Source organism: Lepisma saccharinum, chromosome 3 (genome assembly GCF_977018435.1).
Source record: "Lepisma saccharinum chromosome 3, izLepSacc3.1, whole genome shotgun sequence".
NCBI classification, from domain to species: domain Eukaryota; kingdom Metazoa; phylum Arthropoda; class Insecta; order Zygentoma; family Lepismatidae; genus Lepisma; species Lepisma saccharinum.
In genome coordinates, this window is record NC_139231.1 from 113,461,787 (window position 1) to 113,488,037 (window position 26,251).

General features: G+C 36.9%; 1 protein-coding gene across 1 annotated transcript; it reads left to right on the forward strand.

Annotated features, from left to right (window-relative positions):
- Window positions 1–1,678: 1,678 nt before the first annotated feature.
- Window positions 1,679–22,287, forward strand: LOC145985322 (uncharacterized). Its single transcript, XM_083119205.1, has 8 exons — window positions 1,679–1,866; window positions 7,654–7,916; window positions 8,634–8,924; window positions 15,666–15,881; window positions 16,794–17,040; window positions 18,953–19,087; window positions 20,098–20,220; window positions 21,313–22,287. The coding sequence occupies exons 1-8, from the start codon at window positions 1,833–1,835 to the stop codon at window positions 21,498–21,500; spliced, it is 1,497 nt and encodes a 498-aa protein (XP_082975331.1). The 5' UTR covers window positions 1,679–1,832; the 3' UTR covers window positions 21,501–22,287.
- Window positions 22,288–26,251: the final 3,964 nt, after the last annotated feature.

Genomic DNA, 26,251 nt, shown 5'->3' on the forward strand with positions numbered 1-26,251 from the left:
CGCCGGGACTCAAACCCGAGACCTCCCGATCAAAGCGAGTTGAGCCGACCACCCAACACGCTCGGCTACCGAAGCCGGCATAAAACTGTTATGTTGGCCTTTTAATGTAAATACATAGCCTACTTTTAAATAAAAATGTTAATTGTTATCTAAAAAACAAATGAGCAGACACACGTTTTTCATGTTACATTTCATTTCCATGAGGAATATAATATCTGCTTAAAAACTGCTATATATATATATATATATATATATATATATATATATATATATAAATAAAAAGGGAGGGAGTGAGTCATTCATTCATTTATTTCAGAGCCCCCCCCCCCAATAATTTTGACAAGTCGGCTCCCCTGGGTAAAGGAATCCCTCTCAAAGGCCAAACGCGGGTTTCTTGTGCCAAATATTTTGAGCAAGAGAAAAACAATAGGGGTCCAATCATTTCTGTAAATAAAGTTCTGGACAGGACTGCTGCTGCTGTCGACGTGTCTAAGAACACTATTTTTACCATAGGGAAAGAAAAATATAATGTGGTGGAAATAAATAAATAAATAAATAAATGGGAGGCTTTAAAATTTGCAGGAAAGAAGAGGAATATCAGTCAAAACGTGACAAATTTATATACCTTTCAGCAAGACGCTATTCGTCGATATATTTAGCGAACTAAAATAACCCCAATCAATCAATGAATCTGTCTAATACTGGTTGGTTACCTCCCCTATTTGAAAAAATAGTTTTAATTCAAAGATATTTTGGGGATTCAGGCATGATGATGATAGACCTTCTCCATTCTCCATTATCATTAATGCGAGTATGCTTTGAATGTGTTGTTAGAAAAAAAGTGTGGCCTTTTTTACATCCTGTAAGCTTTGGCTAGTTTTAAATATGTACATCCCCAAATACGTAGTGGCTGAAGCTCTAGTCTCAGTTAACACAAAAATCGTGAAATGTTTCCATAAACTTTTAAAAGCCAAGCACATAAACCCACGCACAGCCACAAGCATTTATTTTAGAATATTTCTGAGAGATGGACAGAAAATCGAGGTCGGATTTTTTCCAGTAATGTCACTGCTTTCTGCAATGTGTATGGGCAGTGCCGGCTATTAAGGGGGAGGGGCAATCCTTGGAAACACGCACACTCAGTTTTAGCACAGAGAAGGTAAATTTATCTTCTTGTGGTTTTGGCACCCGATCGTCGCCACTGGTAGGGCGAAACTGTACCTTGACCTTAGGTGAATTAAGGGTGTGGGGTTATCGTAGCCCTTGAAGTGTAAATTCATAATAAAATTTGTATTAACATAACAATAATAAATTTATCTTTTGATATCTAAAATCAATAATAAACGTTCAATAAAGATAGGGTAAAGCTTTTCCCACTCTTCCCCCCCCCCGGAACGTTGTTAATCCGCTATTATTAGTTCTGATTTTTTAAGCAGATCTCCTGGTTTTTCAGGGGACGATCTCCCGATTTTTAAAAATGTGACCTGGCAACGCTGTCTGTCGGTTTCCTACCGTTGTGCGATATATCCATCAACGGAGTTTTATCACAAAAATTAACCAGCTGATAGTTTCTTTAAATTTTGGGGGTTATTATATTATTTTCTAAAAAAATAAATTATGAACTAACAGTATGTTTTGTATTTGATCTTTCCAAAATATGCGTTTATGTTTCGTAGAACAATTTGAAAAGTTGAAAAGACAGTGGACAACGACAAGACAAATGGTGGAGAAAAGAGTTGTATCTCCATCTGGTAAATGCTACATCTTGTACGGGATGGAGTAATTTTATATCCAGGATGGAATAGTTAGAACACACAAGCAACTAAATAACTATGTGGAAGCACATAAAACATTTCATCCAACGAGGTAAGATTTTATTCTGTAGATTTATGTTTTGCTGCTTTGTATCCCCCCCCCCCCCTATCCTGACCGTTTTGTGCATTATTATTTAACACGCACTTTGAAAAGGCATACGAATAGCTGCTGCCAGTATTAATTGTCCACTTCGACTTGAACACACCGGAATTACATTCCAAAATCTTCGGAAGCTTTCTTCCTGTCCTATGTGTAACAGCCGTAGACATAGCCTATTATAAACTGCCAGCATGATAAATATACTTACTTACTTCCTTCTTTATTTTTTAATCATCTAATTAGTGAACGCACTCTAACAAGAAAACGGCAGGTTTTAAAGTCCGTGTCAAAATAAAAACAGTTAATAATAATGGTAAATTTCTCGTATCGGACAAACGGCTGAAATTTGCTAGTTCATTTAATTTGAATATTCGTATTTACGTATTCTGCATTGAGAAACATCGCTGAAGGTGGCATTTCAATTATTTCATGGAAATAAGCTCTATTTGCGACATATCGAGTAAGTTTTCTTCGTTTCTTTTTGCCTTCGGTAACACGCAAAATGGCGGTCACAGTTTCTCTATCGTACTCGGCATGCAGTGTTTCCACCCCACTGCACGCAAAAATACCTAGGTAGCCCCACAAACCTTTGACGCATAGCCCCACAAACCATTTCCGGTAAGGTTAGGTTAGGTAGGGTCACGTATAGGTTACAATAGTGAAAAATTGGTTTCGAAAAAAATATGCATAGCCACACACACCAATCTCACATAGCCCCATGGACCATTGACACGTAGCCCCACAAACCATTTGCGGAAACTTACCTTCTTCAGTTACAAAAACACGTGATTGGAAACATTGACCGGGATTGCACCATCACACACAGGCTACATCCACCTGGAAGTAAATGGATGCAAGAGCTTTCATGCATTGGTCACACATTTATATCGAAAAATAGATGATTTACCAGCCAAATTCAATTAATGATGCGAGAAAACACTTCCCCGAACTTCCAGAAGTATAAAGAAACTGCATTCGGTAAGTAATTTCTCCTGTAAATTTGAAGATATCCGTTTGTCCGATACGAAAAATTTATCATAATATTGGAAATGTAAAATTTGTAATTTTTTTTGCTGTACATCAACTATAGCTTATGGCACCAAAATAGTCTTAGTCAAGGTCGCATGCTTTCGGAGTTTCCCCTTGTCTCCTCCACACCCCTGGCCCTCTAGGGTTGCCACACTTGTTCTAAGTTGCTCTGTCAACAGTACACTTCGTGCCTTCCACTAGGGGGTTGGTTTTTAATTTTCCTGGTGTTTTGAGGAAGGGTTATTAGGTTTTCTATTTATTATGAGTGATATTGAGGAGCAGCGTTCTGCCTGTGGTACATTAGCCAGTGGAAGTAAAGTGCGTGCATGCCGAATGGACATTAGAAGGCCGAGCGAATTTACAATATTGGACCCCTTCCCGATTTTTGTAATATTTCGCATACTCGCTAATTAAGGTCCTAATCACGAATTTGAAGTTAAAATTTGGGGGTCACACATAGAAATTGCAAAATAAGGGGGTTTGTGATCGTAACCGACAATGCACAATTGCTCATTATTTATCGCAACATTTAGCATTTCGAATACTTAAGGAAAGAGATATAGGTACTAGTTTACTATCCTTTGGACACATTTATTTATTTTTACAGAAGAAACTACTTACCGTAATAAGTTCCTGTAGCATTGTCGAACATCGGGAAAGTGTTTTGTGTGATGTGGGAATGTTTCATAGCTGAAATCATGTTGTTTGTTGAAAATTAATTCTCCCGACGGAGAATAGCTAGCCCCACGAACCATTGGCGCGTGGATAGGTTAGTTCTGTTAGGTTAGGAAACATAGTTAAAATTTGGTGTCGTGTTAGTATCAGGATCTAGAAATTGGAAATAATTGCGAACCATTGGCGCTAGCCCCACGAACCATTGGTGCGTGGTTAGGTTAGTTCTGTTAGGTTAGGAAACATAGTTCAAATTTCATCAAAACAACGTTGATACACCTTCAGGAATGTTCCGCGAAGCAGATACGTAAGTACGAATGTCAAAAATTGACGAATCGAAAAAATTAGAGGCGTCCGAAGGATAGTAAATTTTTACCGAGATATATATTCCTTACATTACTACGACCCCAAATTTTAACTATGCTTGCCTAACCTAACCTTACCGTGAATGGTTCGTGGGACTACCTCTGCATGGTTTTAGGACCTTAAATTTTAACTATGTTTGCTTAACCTAACCTTACTGATAATGGTGAGTGGGGCTATCCGTGAATGGTTTTGCACTAATTGTGATAACGAACCGATAAAAAATCTTATTTTCATAGCACTTTAACGGCAAACGTTCTTCATCGAAGACTCCATTTTTGTATTCTGCAATTGTACAATCGATGCATTGTTGCCAAACTTACCTGTAATCAAATCATTCCACATGCTCTACTACATCGTGATTTTCACTGTCACTTTCTTCATCATCCTCGATGCATTTCTGTGTGGGATCGTAGAGCTTACCGGCTAGGCGAAAGAATTCAATCTGTACAACATTAACAAACTTTTCACTGGTTTCTTCCGCCATTCTTACACGTTCCATGCTCCAAGTATGAAGTCAACAGTGTGGCAATGCTGTAGACAGTGTAACTAATTGTGAACGTCAATTGTTCATATCAACAAATATGGTTCGCATACTAGTATCATTGCGAGAATAGAAAAGCTTATTTTACAACTTCTACACGTTAATAAACAATTTCTACACCTTACCCCAACATGTTAACCTCAGATAAATCATTGTGACTAATTATTTCGTGAGTATAAGCAGTAACATAGAAATTACGGAAGGGTCTGGTATTGTAACTTCTTGCCTAGAAGGCAAAGTAAAATAATCATTGCAAACGTTTCCAAGTTTTTCAAGAATCTTACCTATAATAAAGAAGCCAGAAAGCTACATTTACTTCAAAGATCAGCAGATGCTGTCTCTTTTGTCAGCATTGCTGTTAAGAATTGTTTCCTCGTTGGTTTATTCAGCCAAGGAACAGTGTCCAATTTAACAATGATTTTCTTCGGATAATAAAAACAGAGGAGCCAGAGAAGATGGCTTTCAAAAATCACCAGTAGCTTAGTGTGAGTATATTCTCTTTTTTGAGCAATGTTGTCAAAAGCACCACTTGGTTCATTACGATTGTAACTTGGAGTGTTATGCACAGCATAGTATGCATTGGCCTGCCTTGAACAAGCCTTGCTCCTTTCAAAACATGTGCTTGTTAGCTGTGGTAAAAACTGGCAAAAATAAACTGGCCCCTTGGTGGTACAGTCCAATAAGTAGTCGACTTTTGATCTTGCCACTGAATTTCACTGGTTAGAGACCCAGCCTTGTGTTTTTTGTGAGTGTCCCTTCAACAATGTCATCTAATCATCATTTATCCTCATTGTCGCGATTGGTCAAAAGAAAAGCTATGCTAGTAGCACAAATTGTTTACAAGTTTGTTTGTAAAAAAATAATAATTTTCCTTGTGAATTTCATGGGAACATGTTTTTATTTTTTCTGAATGACCTAGAAAGTATTTCAATTTAAAATTTACCTCTTAATGTTATTTATGTTAAGTACTATTTTCTGGTATTTTGTTCCGACTTATTATTGAAAGTTGAAATTTGTGCTTGTTGGCACAAAGGTAGATGGTTTGACTGGACTACTTTGGTGTGGCGTCAGCTCTAGTTAAATGCAGTATCATTGTCTAGGAAAATTAATAAGCACAAGGCAAGAAACTATTTACCTGCCCTCCAGTACAATATTTTAAACTTCAAATATTAGATTTTCACTCTGTTGTTCCTACTTTTTAAGCTTATTTGTGCAGGATATTTTTATTGACAGCTATTGTATTCAGTTTCATGCTAATTGAAGTTATATTTTGTGAATGTGCTAAAATCTGTGACAGTTAAATTATAGTTGTTCTGCTTTGTTTTATTCAGAGATGAGGCACCTGGTCTTTTCATATTTACTATGTGTGAATTACTCACAAGATTAACAATATAAATTACAATTTTACTTACGTTTTTTGCGAGTATAATACATTTTCTTCAATTACGACGTTTCAAGAGATAACTTCTCTCTTCTTCAGGTTTTGGTGATTTATAAGCAATTCATAAAGTCATAGCTTTGTCAAAATATTTCTTCCATAGTAATCAGGATTAAGGGTTAGGTGAAATGCGAGCAGGAAAAAGTATAGGAAGATCGATTATACACTGAAAATTTACGTGCTTTAAAGCCATCGTTTACCAAAGTTAAAACATATAATACAAACTTATTTGTCCTCCTGTATGAATTTGTAAAAACTTTTACAATTCCAAAAACTGTTCACTATTTCACAGTCAAGTTGTCTGCAACGAGCTTCCCTTGCGAATGTGGAAGCAGTCGAACCGACTGTCTTTTGTTCATCATTTCTCCTCCTTCCCCTCCTGATTACGTCATATCTAGTTCAAAATCTTGCTCTTTCCGAAGCCTCGCGCAAAACTTCTGGGGTGACGTGGAATCCAAGGCTCTTATATTCTTTCTTATCCCATTTTTTAAACATTCCTGTCCAAACTTCATGTATATTCCCATCGTCCCTATTTAATTTGTTCTCTATTTACAAATATGTTGTTCTCTCTTTATTTACAAATATGTGATCCTTCATAAGCGTTCCTTCTTCCTAATTTACTCTCCTCCCTTAAAACTCTACGCTCCACGATTGCATGGCCTTCTTCGAGGATATGTTCTGACAAACCCATTTTGGGAACCTTTTCTCTTATGTCTTTATCACGTTCCCCCCACCTTATGTGCATGTTTCTCCCCGTTTGGCCGATGTACTCTTTATTACATTCACATGTTATTCCATACACTCCCTTCGAATCTCCTTCCTTCTTTCCCTTATCTCCTTTTTTATATTTCGTGAAATGTTTTTCTAGAGTTTTAGGGGACCTCATTCCAAATTTAATTCCATATTTTTTTACTATTTTTTCCATTTTTTCTGATAACCCACGAAAATAAGGGATACCTATAAATCTAAAATTTTCTTTCTTCCCTTTCCATTACCTGTCTCTCTTTCGGTGTCATTTTCCAATTTATTATTTTCTGAGTTTTTCCAACATGTGGATCTTGCCTTACTTAGTTCTTTTCTCATTTCACTTTCTTTTTACCCATTCTTCTTGCCTATTCTTATTATCCAATTAATTTCCTTGTTCAAATCTGATTTGTTGTTACATAGCCTAAGGGCTCTAACGAAAAAGTTTTGAAAAACATTATTTTTCGTTCTTCTGGGGTGTGCCGATTCTTTATTAATGTATAACTCGCCTGCTAAGGCCTTATGATGAATGCCGGTTTCTATCCTCTTTCTTTTCGTGTGAATCGAAAGGTCTAAGAAGCCAATTTTACTGTTTTTCTTTTCTTCTTTAGTGAATTTTATCCTATCATCTTGTTCTCCCAATATGTCAAATAGTCTAGTTAACTCCTGGTCTGCATATAAGAGTACTTTTTAAAAAATCTAAGTGAATTTCCATGATTCTGTGGTGTTTTATTTTTAAATTATATACTTTGGAAAGCATAACAATATTCTATTCGTTTTTGGACACAACTAGAAGCAGCTTAAAACTATAGTGTTGGTATTTATGTACTATTGTAATAGGAAAAAAGTTTTTGTATGCCATTACATATTTAGTTGTTAAATTATGCTTGAATTTTATGTGATCATCTTAATTTCTTTAAGAAATTCTACCAAAGTGTTAATTTTACAGGCTTCCATCGAATTTACGAGCAGAAGCCAAACTGTGGGAGAATTGTAAAAACCGGAAGTAAACCAGATGTAAGGAATGTATGCCTGCTGCACACCAAGATACTTCCATCATTATTTACCATTAACCAGACAGTCCAAAGAAGGCTATGTCCATTTTATTGGCAGCAGAAGTATTACAAGGACAATTATAAAAAACAAAGTGAGACATGTGGAAATGAAACAGAGAAACACGCAGAACACACCTTTCTAGAAGCAGTTGGATGGGTAAGCGTATCTAAGTGTTTGTTTTATGCATACCCTGTTCCTTCTAAGTTAGTTTTACTTACGAAGCTTTCATCAGGCTTAAAGTGTTTACGGTGTGAATGATAAGCAAGGATACAGTCTTGCCATTGGAAAATACAAAATACATTATCTGTTGCAAGTGTATCAGCAGATGATTGCTTAGAATTTATTCGACAGCAGCGTGAACCTCGTAGCAACTTTATTACTCCCTCTGTCCCATAATTATTGTCCGGTATGCCAAAATGGTAACTTTTTATTTAGGTTCTTTTCGATACTTGATCGGCCAATTTGTACTAATCCTTGAGTAATAACGTTCTATGACACATTCCTGTGTTTCATTTTCTTCTTCTGTATACACCAATGTCACAGTTTGGACAATTATTATGGGACAACAAACAAAAGTGTACCGGACAATAATTATGGGACAGAGGGAGTATTATTTATGATACTCATTAATTCAAATGATTATTTCTATTATAAAAATAACTATTAGTATTATAAATAACTTTATTGTTTATTATTGTCAGCTTTTATTACTTTTGTTTTTTCACTCCATTTCTTAAAGAAAGTACTCATGTTTCCTCATTCGTTTTATGCATTTATTAACTACAATTGTAAAATTCTAGATTTCTCATTTGCATAGTCAATCACTGTAATAGATTGTATTAAATACTATGCTTTTTTTCTGTATTCTGTTAGGGTACAGCCCTTGTTCTAGGGTGGCAAGTGTGCCAACCATTATGTAGAAGACGCCGACGTAACTTCGATGAAGATGAACGAAGACACATCTCAAAGTGTGAGAGTCTTGCAAGTCTGCTGGCGAGGGTAGTGTGGGCCCAACCAATTACTGCGGCAAGCATTTTTCCTCAGGAAGAAGCCTCTATTCAGACATTATTTAACCAACATGATTCACGTGACAAAGTTCCCTTAAATGTAGATGAAGTCTGTTACGAAGATGGTCCTTCGTATGGTCCAATAACTGGAGAGCAGGTAAGGGTTCATTTCTTTATGTTGATGGGAAGTTGAGTTGAAAAAGGATGTCTAAACTCATGTTATGTATCAAGTGTAGGTTTTCTCCTGATTAATGCTCATATTTCCACTTTTTAACATGTAAAAAACTAAAAAGGCTGAAATTATTAAGTACCTCAATCTTTGGAAATCTCCATGCATTTGTGACTTTTCCTGAAGTTTTTCTCCTGTTTTGTTATGCGTTCCTTTAAATTTATCCTGCACTTCAAAGTATATGGAAATATATAGATTTTGTGTCAGGGGCCTAATAAACAAAAGGAAAAAGAGAAATTTAGACAAATCAGTGATGCATTTTTAATAATACTTTGGCTGACACGCTAGGGATGGACCAATATGAAATTTTGCCTGATGCTGATATATTATTTTCTAGAGCTAAGCCAATACCACTTTGAACCGATGCCGATACTCTTACCGATTCCCACCGATACAGATTGAAATTGCAATAATTTTAAAATTTGTTCAAAATATTGATCAATATTGGTGTGTAAATTTTCTTCTTAAATTATATACATAAATTTACCAAAAAATTTGCTTTAGAGTATTCAAAAATTACATCAGAATATTAAAATAGATATGTAATCACAAAATATAGTTTTTCATGCAAACAAGTTTGACTTTTGCATAATTTTCCAGGATAATTAGACTTTGCAAAGTGTTGCACAGCAGTTTAGCAAACCCCGTTAAAGACCAATATGCCAGAAAACTATCGGCTGGTATCGGTAAATGAATTCCAATCGATAAATCGGTATTGGCTCAGCCCTAGTATTTTCCAATATCAATCCAATATAAAATTCCAAATGGTTCCCCGGCCGGTTCAAATCCGGGAACTTTTCTAACGGTGGAAGCGGCCCCGGTGCCCACCCAGCGTCGAATAACATGGGTACCTGGGGGAAACCCTGGGGTGTAAAGGCAGTCAGGGGCGTGATGCTGATCACATCACCCCCACTCACGACCGGATCAAGAAAGTGTGGGGCGTTACCCCCACACCCCCTATACGCCTTCATGGCGTGGTGCTATGCACAGGGGAACACTTTTACTTTTTTTTTTCATAAAGAACCTGAATGGTTCACTAATATCCTCAATAAATGTATCTTACCAGATTATTACAATGCAAACTAAACTGCATATTTAGACATTTACTTTAAAAAACTAGACATGCAGATTATATGTTTATGACCATAAAAATTGTAACAAAATGGCATAATATTGTACTAAATTATAAGATTTTTATAGATGTCGGATGAGAAAAAATATTGGTGAGTTAAGTGATTATGTCTACATCAGCCAATACTGATACGTAGGTGCATGCATATTTCGTTTTTGACAGAAACTCAAAATGTGAAATAACACATTGTAATGCTAATTTTTCATGTTTCTGAAAGGTGTGAGGTACATTTTCCTATCTTGTTTTCTCACAAAATGATGTAAAATGAACTGCAAAATGCGAAATAAAACTCTTAAACATGAAATTAGAGTTTATTTACAGACGCGACACTTTCTAAAGTTTGAATTATCCTGTGAGTTATGTAATTCACGGAAAATTGCTTAATTCTGCTGTAAATATTTGAGAAGCAAGAATGGACGTCTTTATACAGGAATAAACTTAATACTCTGGTAACTACATAAATGACAGTTTGAGAGAAATAAAATAGAAGAGTTAGATGAAATGAAAGATACGAAAGTTTTATGAGAGAACAAGAGATCTGAAGAAAGGATACCAACCCAGAGCAGTTTTCTACAAGGATAAAGAAGGAAACCTCATTGGAGACAAAAGAAAGATGATGGAAAGATGGCAGGAGTATTTCTGTGAATTACTTAACGGAACCAATGAGTAGGATAAAGAAGAGGGGAAAAGTGATGAAGAGGAAGAAATAAGTGAGGAAGAGGAGGAAGAGATAATACCAACTTTAAAGGAAGTAAAAGATGCAATAAAGTCTCTAAAGAATAATAAACTCCAGGAGAAGATGGTATAAAATCGGAGCTGTTGAAATATGGTGGAGAAGGAGTGAAGAAGGCCATATATGAAGTGATAGAAGAAGTTTGGATAAAAGAAGAAATGCCCAGAAACTGGACAGTAGGAATAATATGCCCGATACATAAGAAAGAGGATAAAACTAAGTGTGAAAACTACCGCAGAATAACACTACTGGATGGAACTTATAAAGTATTTGGTAAAATTTTAGCAACACGATTGGAAGATTGGATGGAAAGAATCATGGGAGATTACCAAGCAGGATTTAGAAAAAATCGCTCCACGATGGACCAGATATTTTTACTGCGTCACGTGTTGGAGAAGTTCTATGAGTATAAAAAAGAACTTCACCAACTATATGTCGATTTTAAACAAGCATACGACAGCTTGGAAAGAAATAAGATATACAGTATAATGAAAGAGTTTGGAATCCCAAGGAAATTGATAAGACTGATAAAAATGACAATGAAAACAACAGAATGTAAAGTCAGAGTAGAACAGGAAATGACAAACATGTTTAAAGTACAGCGTGTCCACAAAAACACTCCTCGATTGAGAAATGAAAACTTTGAGGAATATTGTGTTCATTTTTTGGGTAAACGTGTAAAAACTCATACTTATAAAGTTTCATGTGATTGAATTTCATTACAGACACTCAGTGTGTGCCCCACCTGTCACACGGCAAACATCTAGGCGATAATCGAGCTCATTCCAGACTCTGGAAAGCATATCGGGCGTGATTGTGTTTACAGCTTCTGTGATTCTGTCCTGCAGAATTTCAATGGATGCAGGTAGGGGAGGTACGAACACTATGTCTTTGATATACCCCCACAAGAAAAAATTGCAAACACTAAGGTCCGGTGACCTAGGAGGCCAGGGAAGAAACACCTGATCATGGCGTCCAGCACGACCTATCCATCTGTTTGGCAGGACCTCATTGAGAAAGTTACGGACGTTACGATGCCAGTGCGGTGGTGCCCCATCTTGTTGGAAAAGGTAGTCACCTACCTCAGTAAGTTGAGGCATCAACCAGTTTTGTAACACATCCAAGTAACTGTCGCCGGACACGGTTTCGCCTTCAAAGAAAAAAGGACCATAAACACTCTGTTCAGATATGGCACAAAACACATTACACTTAGGAGAATCACGTTGTATCTCCAGCGTGGCGTGGGGATTCTCCAATCCCCATATCCGCACATTGTGTCTGTTTACCTCACCATGCAGGTGGAAGGTTGCTTCATCACTGAAAATGATCTTTGACAGAAGATTGTCATCATTTTCCATTAACTGCTGGAGATCCGAACAGAACTGCTGTCGCTTTGGACAGTCTTCAGGTTTTAACTTCTGCACCAGTTGGCAGTTTATATGGCTGAAAGTGCAAGCGTTTTCGTAACACCTTGCTAATCGTACTTTTTGGGATTTGTAGTTCAATACTCGCTCTGCGCACTGACTTTTTGGGGCTCCGAACAAAGGTTTCCCTCACACTCTCAACAACTTGCTGTGGGACTGTCGGTTGGCCAGAGTGCCCTTTCCGCTTGTCACAGATGCACCCTTCTTCGACGAAATCCTTGTACCACTTCAAAATGGACTTGTTCGAAGGTGGTTCCACACGAAATTTACGCCTGAACGAATGTTGAACAGACACGACACTCTTTGTTGTGTGTAATTCTAACACACACCAACTTCGTTGCTTTTAGAAAGCGCCATCTTAAATTTACTGCCCTCTAGCGGAAAAATGGGTCAATTTCACAATCTGTAGGGAATAAACAAAAATATTTTGAGTTACTACACCTTCTGACACCATACTTTACAAACATATTGCAAAAAGTTTTCATTTTATAACCAAATAAAATTGAGGAGTGTTTTTGTGGACACGCTGTAGAGAAAGGACTGAGACAGGGAGATTTACTTTCTACAATACTATTTAATTTAGCATTGGAAAAAGTAATCCGACAACTATCAGTCAACCCTGGAGGAACAATATTAAATAGACTAACACAAATAGTAGCATATGCAGATGATGTAGCTTTAATAGCAAGGAATAAGCAAGCTATGGAAGAGAGTTATCAAGTATTAGAAGAGAAAGCTCAAGAACTAGGACTGGAAGTGAACACAAATAAAACCAAATATATGAAGATGGGGAAATCCAGAAAGAGGCAGAAGAGAACCTTACATAATAACAAATGAAAAAGAATATGAAAGGGTGGAAGCCTTTAAATATTTGGACTCAATAATAACAGCAGATAACAAGACAGCCACAGCAATACAGGAAAGGGTAACAAGTGGAAATCGATGCTACTTTTCTTTGCAAAATGTGTTTAAATCTAAGAATGTTAGTAGGAACACAAAAATTAAAATATATACAACAATATTAAGACACATAGTAATGTATGGTTCAGAAAGTTGGGTGATGTCGGTAAGAGAGGAAGATACTGAGAAGGATATTTGGAGCGGTAAGAGATAAAGAGGGATGGAGAATGAGAGCAAATATGGAAGTACAGGAATTGTTTAACCAGCCATATATTGTAGTGAAGATCAAACAGGGTAGAATACGATGGGCTGGGCATGTTCAGAGGATGGAAGAAGTACGGGTTGTCAAGAAAATATTCAATGGAAAACTGGAAGGAAGAAGGAGAAGAGGTAGGCCCAGGAAAAGATGGATAGAGGACATGGAAGAGGACCTAAGAAGATTAGGAGTTAAAGGATGGAGAAGAAATGCAGAGGATCGAGATGAATGGAGAGAGGTAGTCAGGAAGGCCAAGGACCTACATGGACTGTAGCGCCGACCAGTAAGTAAGGAAGTAACTACATAAATGTGCTATTAGAAGGGTTATGTTAATTTTGTAATACGAGGGTCACTATTTATATTTTGAGCCTTGGCAACACTGATTGAAGTTAGGCGCGATTTGACGTTTGCACGGAATCGTCTGGCATTATTGACCATAACGTACTTCAAATGTTTTGTCAATAGCTTCATTTGTGTTGTTTATGTTGCCTTGGAGATTGCACGACAACAATAAAATGGAATTAACTCGTGAACATTTTCGTACGATGATTTTTTACGATTTTCGACGTGGATTATCAAGACGAGTGCATCGATCAACTTACTTCCACATTTGGCGATGAAGCCCCATCCTTTGACACTGTGAAAAGCTGGTATAACGAATTTAATCGTGGCCGCCATTCGCTCACCGACGAGATTCGCGAAGGTCATCTAAAATCAGTTGTTGTTCAAGAAAACATTGATGCTGTGCAAAACTTAATACTGCAAGATCGTCATGTGACATACTGTGAGATTGTGGCAACCATAGGCATTAGTTCCACCAGCATATATAAAATATTACATGATCATTTAGCTGTGAGAAAGGTATGTTCTCGTTGGATCCCACACAATTTGACAAAAACTCAAAAAGACGCTTGCGTCAATTGGTGCAAACAAATGCTCAATAAATACAATCGTGGTGCTTCAAAAGACGTATATAAGATTGTAACAGGTGACGAATCATGGATATATGCATATGAGCCGGAACGTAAACAGCAGTCGACTATGGGTGTTTCAAGATGAACCCAATCCAACAAAAGTTGTTCGTGCTCGAAGCACATCGAAACAAATGGTCGCCTGTTTTTTCGGGAAAACTGGTCATGTGGCAACTGTGCCTTTAGAGGAACGTAGAACGGTCAACTCTGAATGGTACACAACAATTTGTTTGCCAGAGGTCTTCGGTCAAATATGGAAAACAAACAAACGCCGTCGGATCATTCTTCATCAAGACAATGCCCGCTGTCACACATCTCGTCTAACAACCGACTTTATGAACAGTCAAAAAATCTAATTGATGGGTCATCCGCTGCACAGTCCTGATTTGGCACCCAATGACTTCTTCTTGTTCCCGAATGTCAAGAATAAATTGCGTGGACAACGATTTTCGTCGGCAGAAGATGCCGTTGATGCGTTCAAAAACCATATAATGGAGGTGTCTCAAGAAAATTGGAAAAACTGCTTTGACAAATGTTTCGAACGAATGCAAAAGTGTATTGACCATTAGCCGCGGTGGTTCAGTCGGTAACTCGTCTGACTACCATGCTAAAGGTCCCGGGTTCGATCCCCGGCCGGTTCAAATCCTGGAACTTTTCTAACGATGGAAGCGGCCCCGGCGCCCACCCAGCGTCGAATAACGTGGGTACCTGGGGGAAACCTTGGGGGTAAAGGCGGTCAGGGGCATGATGCTGATCACATCACCCCCACTCACGACCAGATCAAGAAAGTGTGGGGTGTTACCCCCACACCCCCTATACGCCTTCATGGCATGGTGCTAAGCACAGGGGAGCACTTTACCTTTTTTTTACCATAAAGGAGAATACTTCGAAAAACAATAAAGCTGTTTTCAATGCCAAATTCCTGTTTTTTCATTGTTAGGCTCAAAATATAAATAGTGACCCTCCTAAGTGCAGTTTTTAAATCAAATTTTGGATTATGTTCACAATTTTTAAAAAACAAAATGTCATTTTATATACTGCTTTTGATCTATTTTTTTACCTCTATAATACCGACATTTTATATTATTTACGACTTTTGAACCCGAAATTGACTGTTTTTGTACCAAAAGTTTGATTTTTGTATTTTCCAAAAATATGTGCCTCTACTCAAAGGGTATCGATTAAGCTGTTCCATCCCTACTACACACACACAAATTATTAGTTTTAGAATGAATTTCTGTTTTTTCCCTCAGGCACTCGACAATGCTGCAAAAATCTTCCAAGACGTTAAGGATAGTGTCATTGGTGACATTGAAAATAGACTTGGCGTGGAATCTATGAAGATGAACAAACCATCCAAGGCTTACCAGTATTTTGAAGAAGCATTTAAGTTGGGAAATGTCAAAGCAACATTTAATTTAGCCATATGTCATGAATTAGGTGTAGGCACTCAACAGGATCTTAAAAAGGTTAGTGCGTCATTTCTAAATTTAATGCAACATTTTATAATGATCATAATTAGTAAATTTAATAAATGTATATACTGACTGGTCACGTGTGAAAAATGTATGAATTAGGCAGAATTTTAGTGTTAGTCTTGGAGTTTGAAACTAAGTTCAATGTTTTGGTACATGTTTGCAGCTAATGCATAATATTTAGACACCAAAACTGTCATGCCATGTTTAAAATACTGGAAGTGACTGTGAAAGTAAGTCTGAAAGTGACTGTGAAAGTAAGTCTGAAAGTGACTGTGAAAGTAAGTCTGAAAGTGACTGTGAAAGTAAGTCTGAAACCTGGAGAAAGTAATTTGTGCATTTTTAGTCATAGAAAGAATTTGTGAGGAATAATGTTGTGACAAGTAGGTTGTGCAAGTGACAATGCTTATAAGTCTCCTCTGGGGTGATCTTTTGAGAAGGCACTTAAATGTCAACATCACTTGCAGGCTGCTGAGGCTCTGGTACCTGGACCTACAGCCAGTATGACCCTCTGTAGGGCTGTGTTGTCTTGTGTTTTGTCCATGCATGTGCTGAATGACCCTTTACAGCCTCAGCTTTTAACATTTAGGTAAAGAGATTTGTAGTCCTCAAAGACAAGATTTTGATTTTTAGCTATGGTAAAGGGCTGGACCCCATGTAGTATGATGGGTGCAAATGGCTTACATGCTCATGGACCCACATTTGAAGTTCAGTCTCTTCTAATGCATTCTTTTCACATTAAAAATATTGTATACTTGTTCAGGAGATAATACAGCGTGTGGAAATGCTGAGCCAGTGGAATCGAACAATCTTTACTTACTCTAAGCATGCAAATAATTATGTAATCATAGAGAAAGAGATTTCATGCAAATCAATTCTTGCCTTTTTCTTTCCTTTCTACTGTAGGCAACAGAGTACTATGCTGATGCATCAAAGCGTGGACATGCAACTGCTATGTATAATTTGGGTGTTTATTATGCTCAAGGAAGGGGTGGTTTGCCTCCAAGTGAAGAAACTGCTCAAAAACTCTTCAGAAAAGCTGCAGAACTGGGGCAACCAGATGCTAAGCAGGCCTTGGCACAATACAAGACCTCCAGTGAAACTGAGCATTCAGACCTGAAGTATGAGGAAGAGGCATCTGACCTATATTTAGGTGAGTACGTTTATTTCATATTGACTTACTGGATAAGAAAACATATCTTGTATGTATATCAACTGCATGTTTACCATGTTCGTTTGATATATTTATTATTCGCGTAATTTTTGTATGAAAAATATGTAATTTTGATGAATTTTCTGTGAATATCGTGTGATCAAATAGTTGCTTCAATTTGATTTTATTGCTTTTCTCCCCCTTTTGCCCCTTTTGGCTAATCGAGATGATGGGGATGAATGGTGATTGTAATGAGATTGATGAAGGGACAAGTATTGTATATATGGATGACACCAAAGAAACCCACACAGATGAGCATGACCCACCAGAGCCTGGGTAGTCTGTGAAAGTATAGTCCAGGGTATACAATGTGGAAGAGAAGTTGAGATTTAGAGTGCTTTGAGCAAAGGTCTCTCCTTAACTCTTATTGCTTCACTGTGTCATATCTAGAGACCTGAAGTTTTTCTTGTAATGTATGTGACAAATGGTGAAATTAATGAGAAACATTAAAAATTGCATAAAAGGCCTAATTTGCATTAATGCATGACTTGCTCTGAAAGAAATTGGATTTAGCATATATTATCCCTGCTGCCACTTTCTGTCATTAGCCAGTGTTATTACTACTTCAAACCATTAAGGTTTGATGTGTGAAGTCCTGGTTGTTTGATACAGTAGTCTAATTAATATTTTAATTGTAAATTTAAGTTACCACATGCGTGTCCATGGAATAGCCGCGGTAGCTCAGTCGTTAGGGCATTATGACTACCATGCAAGAGACCCGGGTTTGATCCCCGGCAGGGGAGAACCGGGATTTTTTTCCACCTGTTCAAGCGGCGCCATATAAAGTGGGTACCTGGAGGAAAAGGCAGCCAGAGGCATGGTGGCTGATCACATCACCCCACACCTTCGGCCGTGATCAAGGAAGTGCGGGGCTCTCACTCCACACCCCTATACACCTTCATGGCATGGGGTGTAAGGGGCGGCCTTCTTCTAAGGCGCCCAAAAGTCAACCTCACTTCCACGTAGTGCACCCTGGACTAAAGACTAACGAGGCTCTGGCGACTGGCATTATGACCAGTATAATTTTGTGTGTGTTGTCCTGTTTTTTGTCCTTGTGTGTGCTGAGTGCCCGTTTACAGCCTCAGCTTTTAACAGAAGTCAGAACATTTTATGATTTTTAGTGATACGACGTTAGAGTTGTTATTTGTAATGATAAGGGGCTGGCCCCCATATAATGTGACGGGAGCAAAATAGCCTAAGTGCTGACGCTCCCAAAATTTTAAATTCAAATTCAAATTCAAACCTTCATGGCATGGTGCAAAGCACAGGGGAGCACTTTACTTCAGTTTACATTGTCCATAGATTAGTAATGGCAGGAATCAGATTATCAGGTCAACCCTTTACAGTAAATTAGTTACCTACAATGCTGATAAGAAATTAGGCACAGGGCAGATTAATAGGATCTCTATTTGTATTCGTTCATGTGTGCATATTTGTGTATCAATAAATTGTTGATAATTTTGCTAAATTGAAAGTTTCTATAAATAGTCTTAACTTAGTGCAAAATTCTGCAAATTCATTATTTTATAAATATAAAGGTGTAATTGTATACCCTGGTTTTGTAAAATAAATATCTAAATATATATATTTTTTCTAAAGCAAAACCCATTGCAGTCACGTAGTTATACACATTAATAAGGTTGATTCATTAAGTTTTTCATGAAACATTTGTGATTTAATATTGTTATCAGTATCGGTAAAATTTTCATGCTATCCATCTGCATAAAAAAATACTTGGTGCATGGATAGAACCTTTGAGTCATACTTTTCCATGTTAAGTTATTGTTGGTGCTAATATATACTCTTGTGAACTGGAATTGTACTATTATCTTGAAACGTTTTGCCTTCATAGGGATGTGTAATGAAAACGGATGGGGAGTGAAGGAAGACCCAGAAATGGCTGCTGAGTATTATTCTAAAGCAGCTTTAAAAGGAAACACTGATGCCATGTACAATCTTGCATCAAATTATGAAAGAGGAATACCAGGTTAGTTGTTTGAATAAAACCTGCTCTTTGCTTTAATAACAAAGTCGTCAACTACTTTTGGAAGATTTTTCTGCATTTCTCTCAATTTTCAACCCTAATTTTGTAATTTGTATTTAGGAATGAAATGACTTGTTTGGTACTAAGTATAGCCACACCAATACAAGTTTTCCATCTAATCATGGGCAATATTAACCAAGTCTTGACCATCCTTCGCAGTTTCCTTCAGTTCTATCTCAACATTGCACTTTCACCTTCGTCTTGGACATCCTACCACCAGCATTCTCATCTCAACAGAGATCCTATGTAAAATGTCTCTCTCCCATGTATACCACTTGGCTCACCCATCAAAGTCTTAATGTTTAGAGGTCGGATGGTCGATATTTCGATCAGCAGTGTGGAGCAGCAATTAACGTGTCATTTCTTGAAAAGTACATTTCTTTCTTTTTTTTATCTTTAGTACACATATGAAGGTATGAGATACTCAAATTACAATATATCCATTTTTAACTATTATTAACAAGTGCTGTTTGAAAAAGTCTTTTGTTTCCCTTTTGTTACTATTGGATTGAAAAGCTTAAAATGCAGGAAAATTTAAAATTGAGGAAAATGTTTTAACATTTGTGTTGGAACTATCAAGATTGAACGGATAATGTGGAAAAATGTAAAATTTGAGTTCCACTGTATTTTATTCTATAACTTATTCTATCATTAAAATTGCCAATAATTTTACTGGTCTAATATTTATGGAAGTAATCTGAAAATGCATACATGATTGTGCTTTTGTTGTTAAAAATGTGAAGACTTAACTCATGTATTTTGTTTTGCGAAATGATTTTTATTTGTTTTTCTTAAGAAAACTGATCAGAACTGTCGGATGCATGTATGTATAATGATCTGAATATATTCCATTTCTGAACTGAACAACTGCCATTTACATAACTTAACTCTATATGAATTAATTTTTTTTATCTGTGCACACCTAAAAGTATATTTTTTCAACACAAATGTAGAAGCCCCGAAAGATCCTTACTTCACAATGGAACTGCTGAAGATGGCATCAGATGAAGGCCATGTTCAAGCATCTTCTAAGCTAAGTGAAATGGAAGCATATGAAGCTGTCGGGAGGCTAGATGGTAAGTTGTACTTGAAATGTAATCATTTAAGGGGTAAGAGAAAAGTTTGATTGAATCTGATATGGGATTCTTTTCTCATCCTTGTATTTCTTTAAAATAAATACAATAACACTTTTATCGTGCTCATGATAATGCACCTTTTTCTTGCAAAAATTACATTGATCATCAACCATAGATGTTCTTGTCGATATTCCCAATCCATATTCACTTCTAGTAACTACAGCCACGGGACAACCATCTCCCTGGACACACAGTCAGCATGAAGAGCAATATGATGGGATATAACAAGGGACAGTAGCCAGAAATTCTTGTACCTATAGTTCTAAAAATAGAATGTGCATCACAATGAGGTGATAAGGGAGATGCTGAAAGGTATGGAAGAGGGTGCCTGCACAGTGAATCATTCCTCTTTTGTTTTGGTGTCTGGGCCAATCGACTCATGCAGCACCTTGTATGGGTTGAAAATAATAATAAAATACAGTGGACCCATCGAATAAAACAGAAGTCAAAACTCCCTCTTAAATTTTGTGGGGTATGCCAGTACAGTAGAGTCTCGCTTCTCCGACATACCACCGGAAAAAAAAAAAAATCAGTCGGCAACAAGAACTTCAAGTTGCGAGCGTGAGCGTAGTCTATTTTTAGTTTCTCCCGACCTAGCATGCCGGCCTACACTATGACTCATGTGTCTGTCATTTGCTACTCAGTGCAGTGCAGTTTATCATTGTATGTGGATCAGTTTATCGTCTGTTACATGCTTGCGTGTCTGTGTGTGTTAATTTGACAAACGTTGTTGTGTTGTTTAAAAGTTGAAATTTACACAAGTACAGAATGGCGATACAGTAACATGATTACTGTATTAGGTTCGTAATGTGTAAAATTATAACATTAGTTTGATGTGTACTAGGCTTTTTCTTAACACCTTCCTATTATCCGACGTTCTGCCGGCCCATTTATGTCAGATAAGCGAGACACTACTGTATATGTAATTATTTTTTTTGGTTTGCGGAACTACTAAATATACTGAACAGCAAAAATTGAAAGTAGTTCATGAAAGAACTTGTTCTCTTACTCAAATCATTAATTCTATTTCAGAGGTTTTCCAGAGTAGCAACAGTGGTAGTTTGCATCAGAGCTTCTCTTTTCCAACAATGGCACGTGTGAAGAACTCCCTTTCATCATCATATTCTGTCTCTCTGTCGAGCCTTGAATCTTCCCATGAGACTGAGTACTTGGATACTTGGAGTGAAAATGGAAAACCAATATTTTACGTTGGAGACTAAACTGTGATGCTTGTAGACAGGTAAAACAATAGAAGCTTCGGTTAATCATCATTACATGATCATTCTGGTTCAGTGAAATTTTAATTTTTCAACAATTTCAATGATATTTTCTTGCATTAGAGTTACAATTTCAGTGTCATTTCACTAGTCAATCAGGAATTTGTTTAATTTTGATAATGGTCTATTACTGTGCATTTTTCATATCGCATGCAGCTTGCCATATTGTGAAGCAAGCCATTGTGTATTGTATATAGTGTGTTATTGACATTTTTTGTTGGAACAAAAGTTCATAAAAGTAATGCTTGTATCCCTTAGTTCTGAATATAGTTGTTTATTTTTATATATATTGAGCAGTGTAAAGAAAACATTGAGTGCCTAGAATGTTCTGTACATCCTATTGTACACAGATTTTACACTTGACAGTATTGTATTACATGGAGATATCAATTTTTGTGATGAAAATTAAAATTCTGTGAAATATGGGAGGGCACCATAAGTATCTGGTTATCAGTGTTGAATAGCAGTGAGGGTTTGTTTTTTATATTGGCACTTTTGAATTGTGGACACTGTATTTTTTTATATATATATTGTAAATGAAATGATTAAGCATTGAAAATAATGACGAGGGCGGTGTAATTTACACATCATTTGCAATAAAATGAGGTAATTGAATTTTTTTGTTACATTGTAAAATATCAATAATGTCATTTCAAAAACTTGACAAGGAAAAATGTAAACAGCAGGTATAATAATTCCAAAACTGAAATAAAAGTATATATGAACTTCATTGTTCTTTTAAATTTTTTAAGTATTCCCTTGAATAATTGAAACACCAACACTTGTTGAAAGATTCTTTGTGAAGGTTGGCATTGCCATTGTTATTTTAATAACCATTTGCACCTTTTTCTTCTCGCACACTTAGAAGAAAATACATCCTGTAATGTGCTTTGACTTCTGTGTTAATCAAGCCAGCCCCCGTGTGGGAGTGGTTAGCACATCGTGCTACGATGCAAGTTTAAATCCTGGTTTAAATCCTGGCCTGGACATGGATGTTCGTGTCTATTCATCAATTTCATCATATCATCACTCATCCTCATCTTCGCAAATTAGCCAAAAGTGGCACAAAAAGCAAATCAATATATGTATGTTACTAATAATTTTATTGTACACTTCTGTTCACATAAAGTGGAACATTTTATAAGGTTAGACATTTGAAGCATGTGCCACTTTATCTGAACAGGAGTGGACCAAACAAACACTTTTGCCATGTGAAGAGTACAGGGTGTTTCTTTCATTATAAGACCTTGTAAAACCAAATATCTCTGAAGGCTGTTCATTTTATTTAGAACATACATATACGAAGACATGTCCACATTACAGAAGGTGTTGAAAATGTCCAGCACTGATGTCCAAGCAGAGTTGAACTCAATACTGCATATTTGCAATGAACACATGCTCCACTACTATGTAAAAAATTCTCCTACATTAACCTTACACACTAAGAAAAAAATTGAAAGAAACCTGTTTGAGTAACTATGCACTCCACAGAAGCCAACAATACCATATCAAGTGTCAACTACAGCTGAAAGGAAGAGCGTAAATGTCAATAATGTGGCATGTCATTACCACAATACTACTTTGCCATTCACTGTTACAACCAGGGTTTCGGAGCGGAGCGGATCAACGCTCCGGCTGTTGCCCACGCTCTGGAGCGAGGAGCGAGATTCTAAGAAATGGTTCACTCCACTCCGGAGCGGAGCGATGTCTTAGCCCGCTCCGCTCCGGAGCGGAGCGCTAACTTGACACGCTCCGCTCTGGATCGGAGCAGAGGAAGTTTGAAAATTTCTCGCTCTGCTCCGGAGCGCAGAGCAAAATTCTAGGGAACGGTTCACTCCACTCCGGAGCGGAGCGATACCTTGTGACGCTCCACTCCGGAGCGAGGATCGATATTCTAAGAACTTGCCCACTCCGCTCCAAGGTTGGATAATACGAGTGTATACAGAAAACTAACGATCAAAGGTTCCGAGTACATTAGTAATTTTGTTTGTGGAATTTGTACGGCATTTGAACATCGCCCGTTATTGTTGTTATAAAATTGATTATTACTAAAGCTAACGCCACGGAAACAGTCCAGTCAAGATCACGTCACTCACCTACAGTGTTGCCAATAAGCAAAGAATAATCCTTACACAATACACCAGGGAAGGCACAATCAACCGTATACATACAACACGTAATGTGTCAACTGTAAAGCGTAGAAGAAGTGTGGCAAACCTGGAGGGCCAGGGGTGTGGAGGAGGCAAGGGGAAGCTTCGATCTTCACTGGACTGTTTTTGTGAAGAAAGCGATATTATTATTATTATTACATTTTCATTATCACTTTTACTACTCTACTACTACTTCTGGGGACAATATATTTCAAAAGCAGGTGTGCCACCTGTGGTTTTATAAGTTGAGAGAATGGAACCACTCTCATTTCCTGCCACCAGGGATCGTGACTGAAACTCATTTCGGTTCAACTTCTGGTTCGGGCTAAGCACTTCGGCATATCGGCCCGACGTTACAGTCCATGCCGCGGGAGAAGTGAGTTATTCCGGAATATTGGTTCGAGTAACACTGGCGAAACTACTGGAGAGAATCCATTCGACCTTCTGTTCTAAAGGCCAAGAACGCGCAGAGGAAGGTGAAGCAACTTGTACGGAGGAAGATAAAAGGCAGACAGGTGTTCATGCAAACACTCGCTGGTGCATGATTGCCATATCTAACTTTCTTTTACGCTGGTTATGCATGATACTTTGAATGTAGCGAAAGAGGAAAGTTTAAAGTAATTGGAAATTCAGGTTGCTAATTTTAACTTTTCGATATTTGAATGTATGAAGTTGAATATCATGCTTATTAATATTACCGTGTACGGCCAATTAGGAAACGTTTTAATTTGAAATACAGAGTTTTCATATCTAACTTTTTTAAAATCCCGACACCAGAAAGTTGAAAACAGGCTTAACCAAAAATGTAAGTTGCCACATTTGGTTTACTTTTATGAAGGTATAAAGTCGAAAATCGGAATGGGGAATTTAAATAGTATGAAATACAGGGTTGCCATATCTAACATTTCAAGTTTGTAAGCAGTAACCTGGAAATAGCCATAGTGGTTATAAGAAAATTGCAAAAATTTGGAAAAACGACGAATGGAATGTTGCTATATTTAACTTTCTGAGTCTAGAAAGCCAGAAAACGTATACGTATAAAATGAATCTTTTTTTGTATTGAGTACGTTGTACACAGCAAACTGAAAGCAAGTTTTCAGTAATGAACAATGTGTAGTCAGCAGATAAGTCGAAACAAGATGTATAAACCTTAATAACCGTGATAAACACAAAATGTAATATTACCTACTTGGATAGGAGCATGTCCTGAATTTTATGGTTTCATTTTGGAAAACAGGGCTGCGAGCAATACGTGCCTTGATTTTAGTTTTGTTTCTTAGTTTTGAATTTTGTCTAATCGTGACGATGATAATGAGAGAATTGATAAATGTGTACTGTAAAAAAGGTAGCGCGCTGTGCTCCGATAACATAGTGGTAACAACATTGCCTTGTAATAAAGGGGCACTGGGGTCGATACCCGGTGGAGGGACATAGTGGCTCGAATCCCACTTTAGGTAGGATTTAAGCTGTAGGTCTGTTCTCGATAGCGTATTGTTGAGTCTTAAATCCACCAAAAGTCCATAACAAAAGACATTGTTTCAACATGTGTTGAATGTTTAATTGCAATGTATATTGTGATAAATTAATCCTTAAGCAAATATAAATTTGTAATTCTGTTTAACAATAAGAGACTTCACTTTCCTTTACATCTATTCACAAGAGCATAAAATACAACTTGGAAATTAATTTCCAAATGAACAACCCCTTATTTATATCTTTTACATGTGTGTGTTTTAACAATGTTCGTCAGTTTAATTCAAACTCAGTATCAGCACAATAGGTAGTAGCTATGGTGCTATATTGAAAAGGAAATTTAAATTTGCATATACTAATGAATAATGTTTATGTTCAAACAATAATGAATACCTTTATAATTATTAAATTGATAAAAGAAAACTAGAAACAACAAAAATTACAATGGCATCAAATTATGCCTTTGTTTACAAGAATATTTATAAGATATCAATGCTATACATAAGAATATATATATATATATATATATATCTTTGTTATCTCCTTCCAGGATAAAGCAAGTCTTTGTATCTACAATTCTGAGCTTCAGTTTTCGAAATTCATCATCTTCTCAAATCACCTCCAAACGTAGAACATATAAGTGTCACTCTATGCGACCTTCCTCCAAGCACTCATTTGAGGAACTGTAACATTCACAAGCCAGCCCCTTAAGGAAGATGAAAACAGATACTTATTCACTGCTTCCAATTCAACATGGCATCTATTATACATATCAGTGTCATTCCACAACTTTCGAATCTTTATCAGATTATATCATGATCAAAGTTCATTCAAGTCATAAAAGGCTTCTATATAACTTAAGCATCCAAGTTGTTATCACATTGCCAAGTTTAATGCTTTAAAAGCAACAATTATTGTACAAATATATCCCCATTCCATAATGCTAAATTTGTACTTATCTTTGTTCCATCTTGAGCTCCACACCAAGTCACAGACAACTAGTATTAGAGCAACTAGTTCAAGCCAGATTTTTTAGTATGTGTTATCTTCAATTGTTTTTGTTTTATATTT

Coding starts and splice junctions, on each gene's coding strand:
- LOC145985322 (XM_083119205.1), top strand. CDS start 1,833: ATGTGGAAGCACATAAAACATTTCATCCAACGAG. Junction 7,917..8,633: donor TTCTAGAAGCAGTTGGATGG/GTAAGCGTATCT, acceptor GTATTCTGTTAG/GGTACAGCCCTTGTTCTAGG. Junction 8,925..15,665: donor GTCCAATAACTGGAGAGCAG/GTAAGGGTTCAT, acceptor TTTTTCCCTCAG/GCACTCGACAATGCTGCAAA.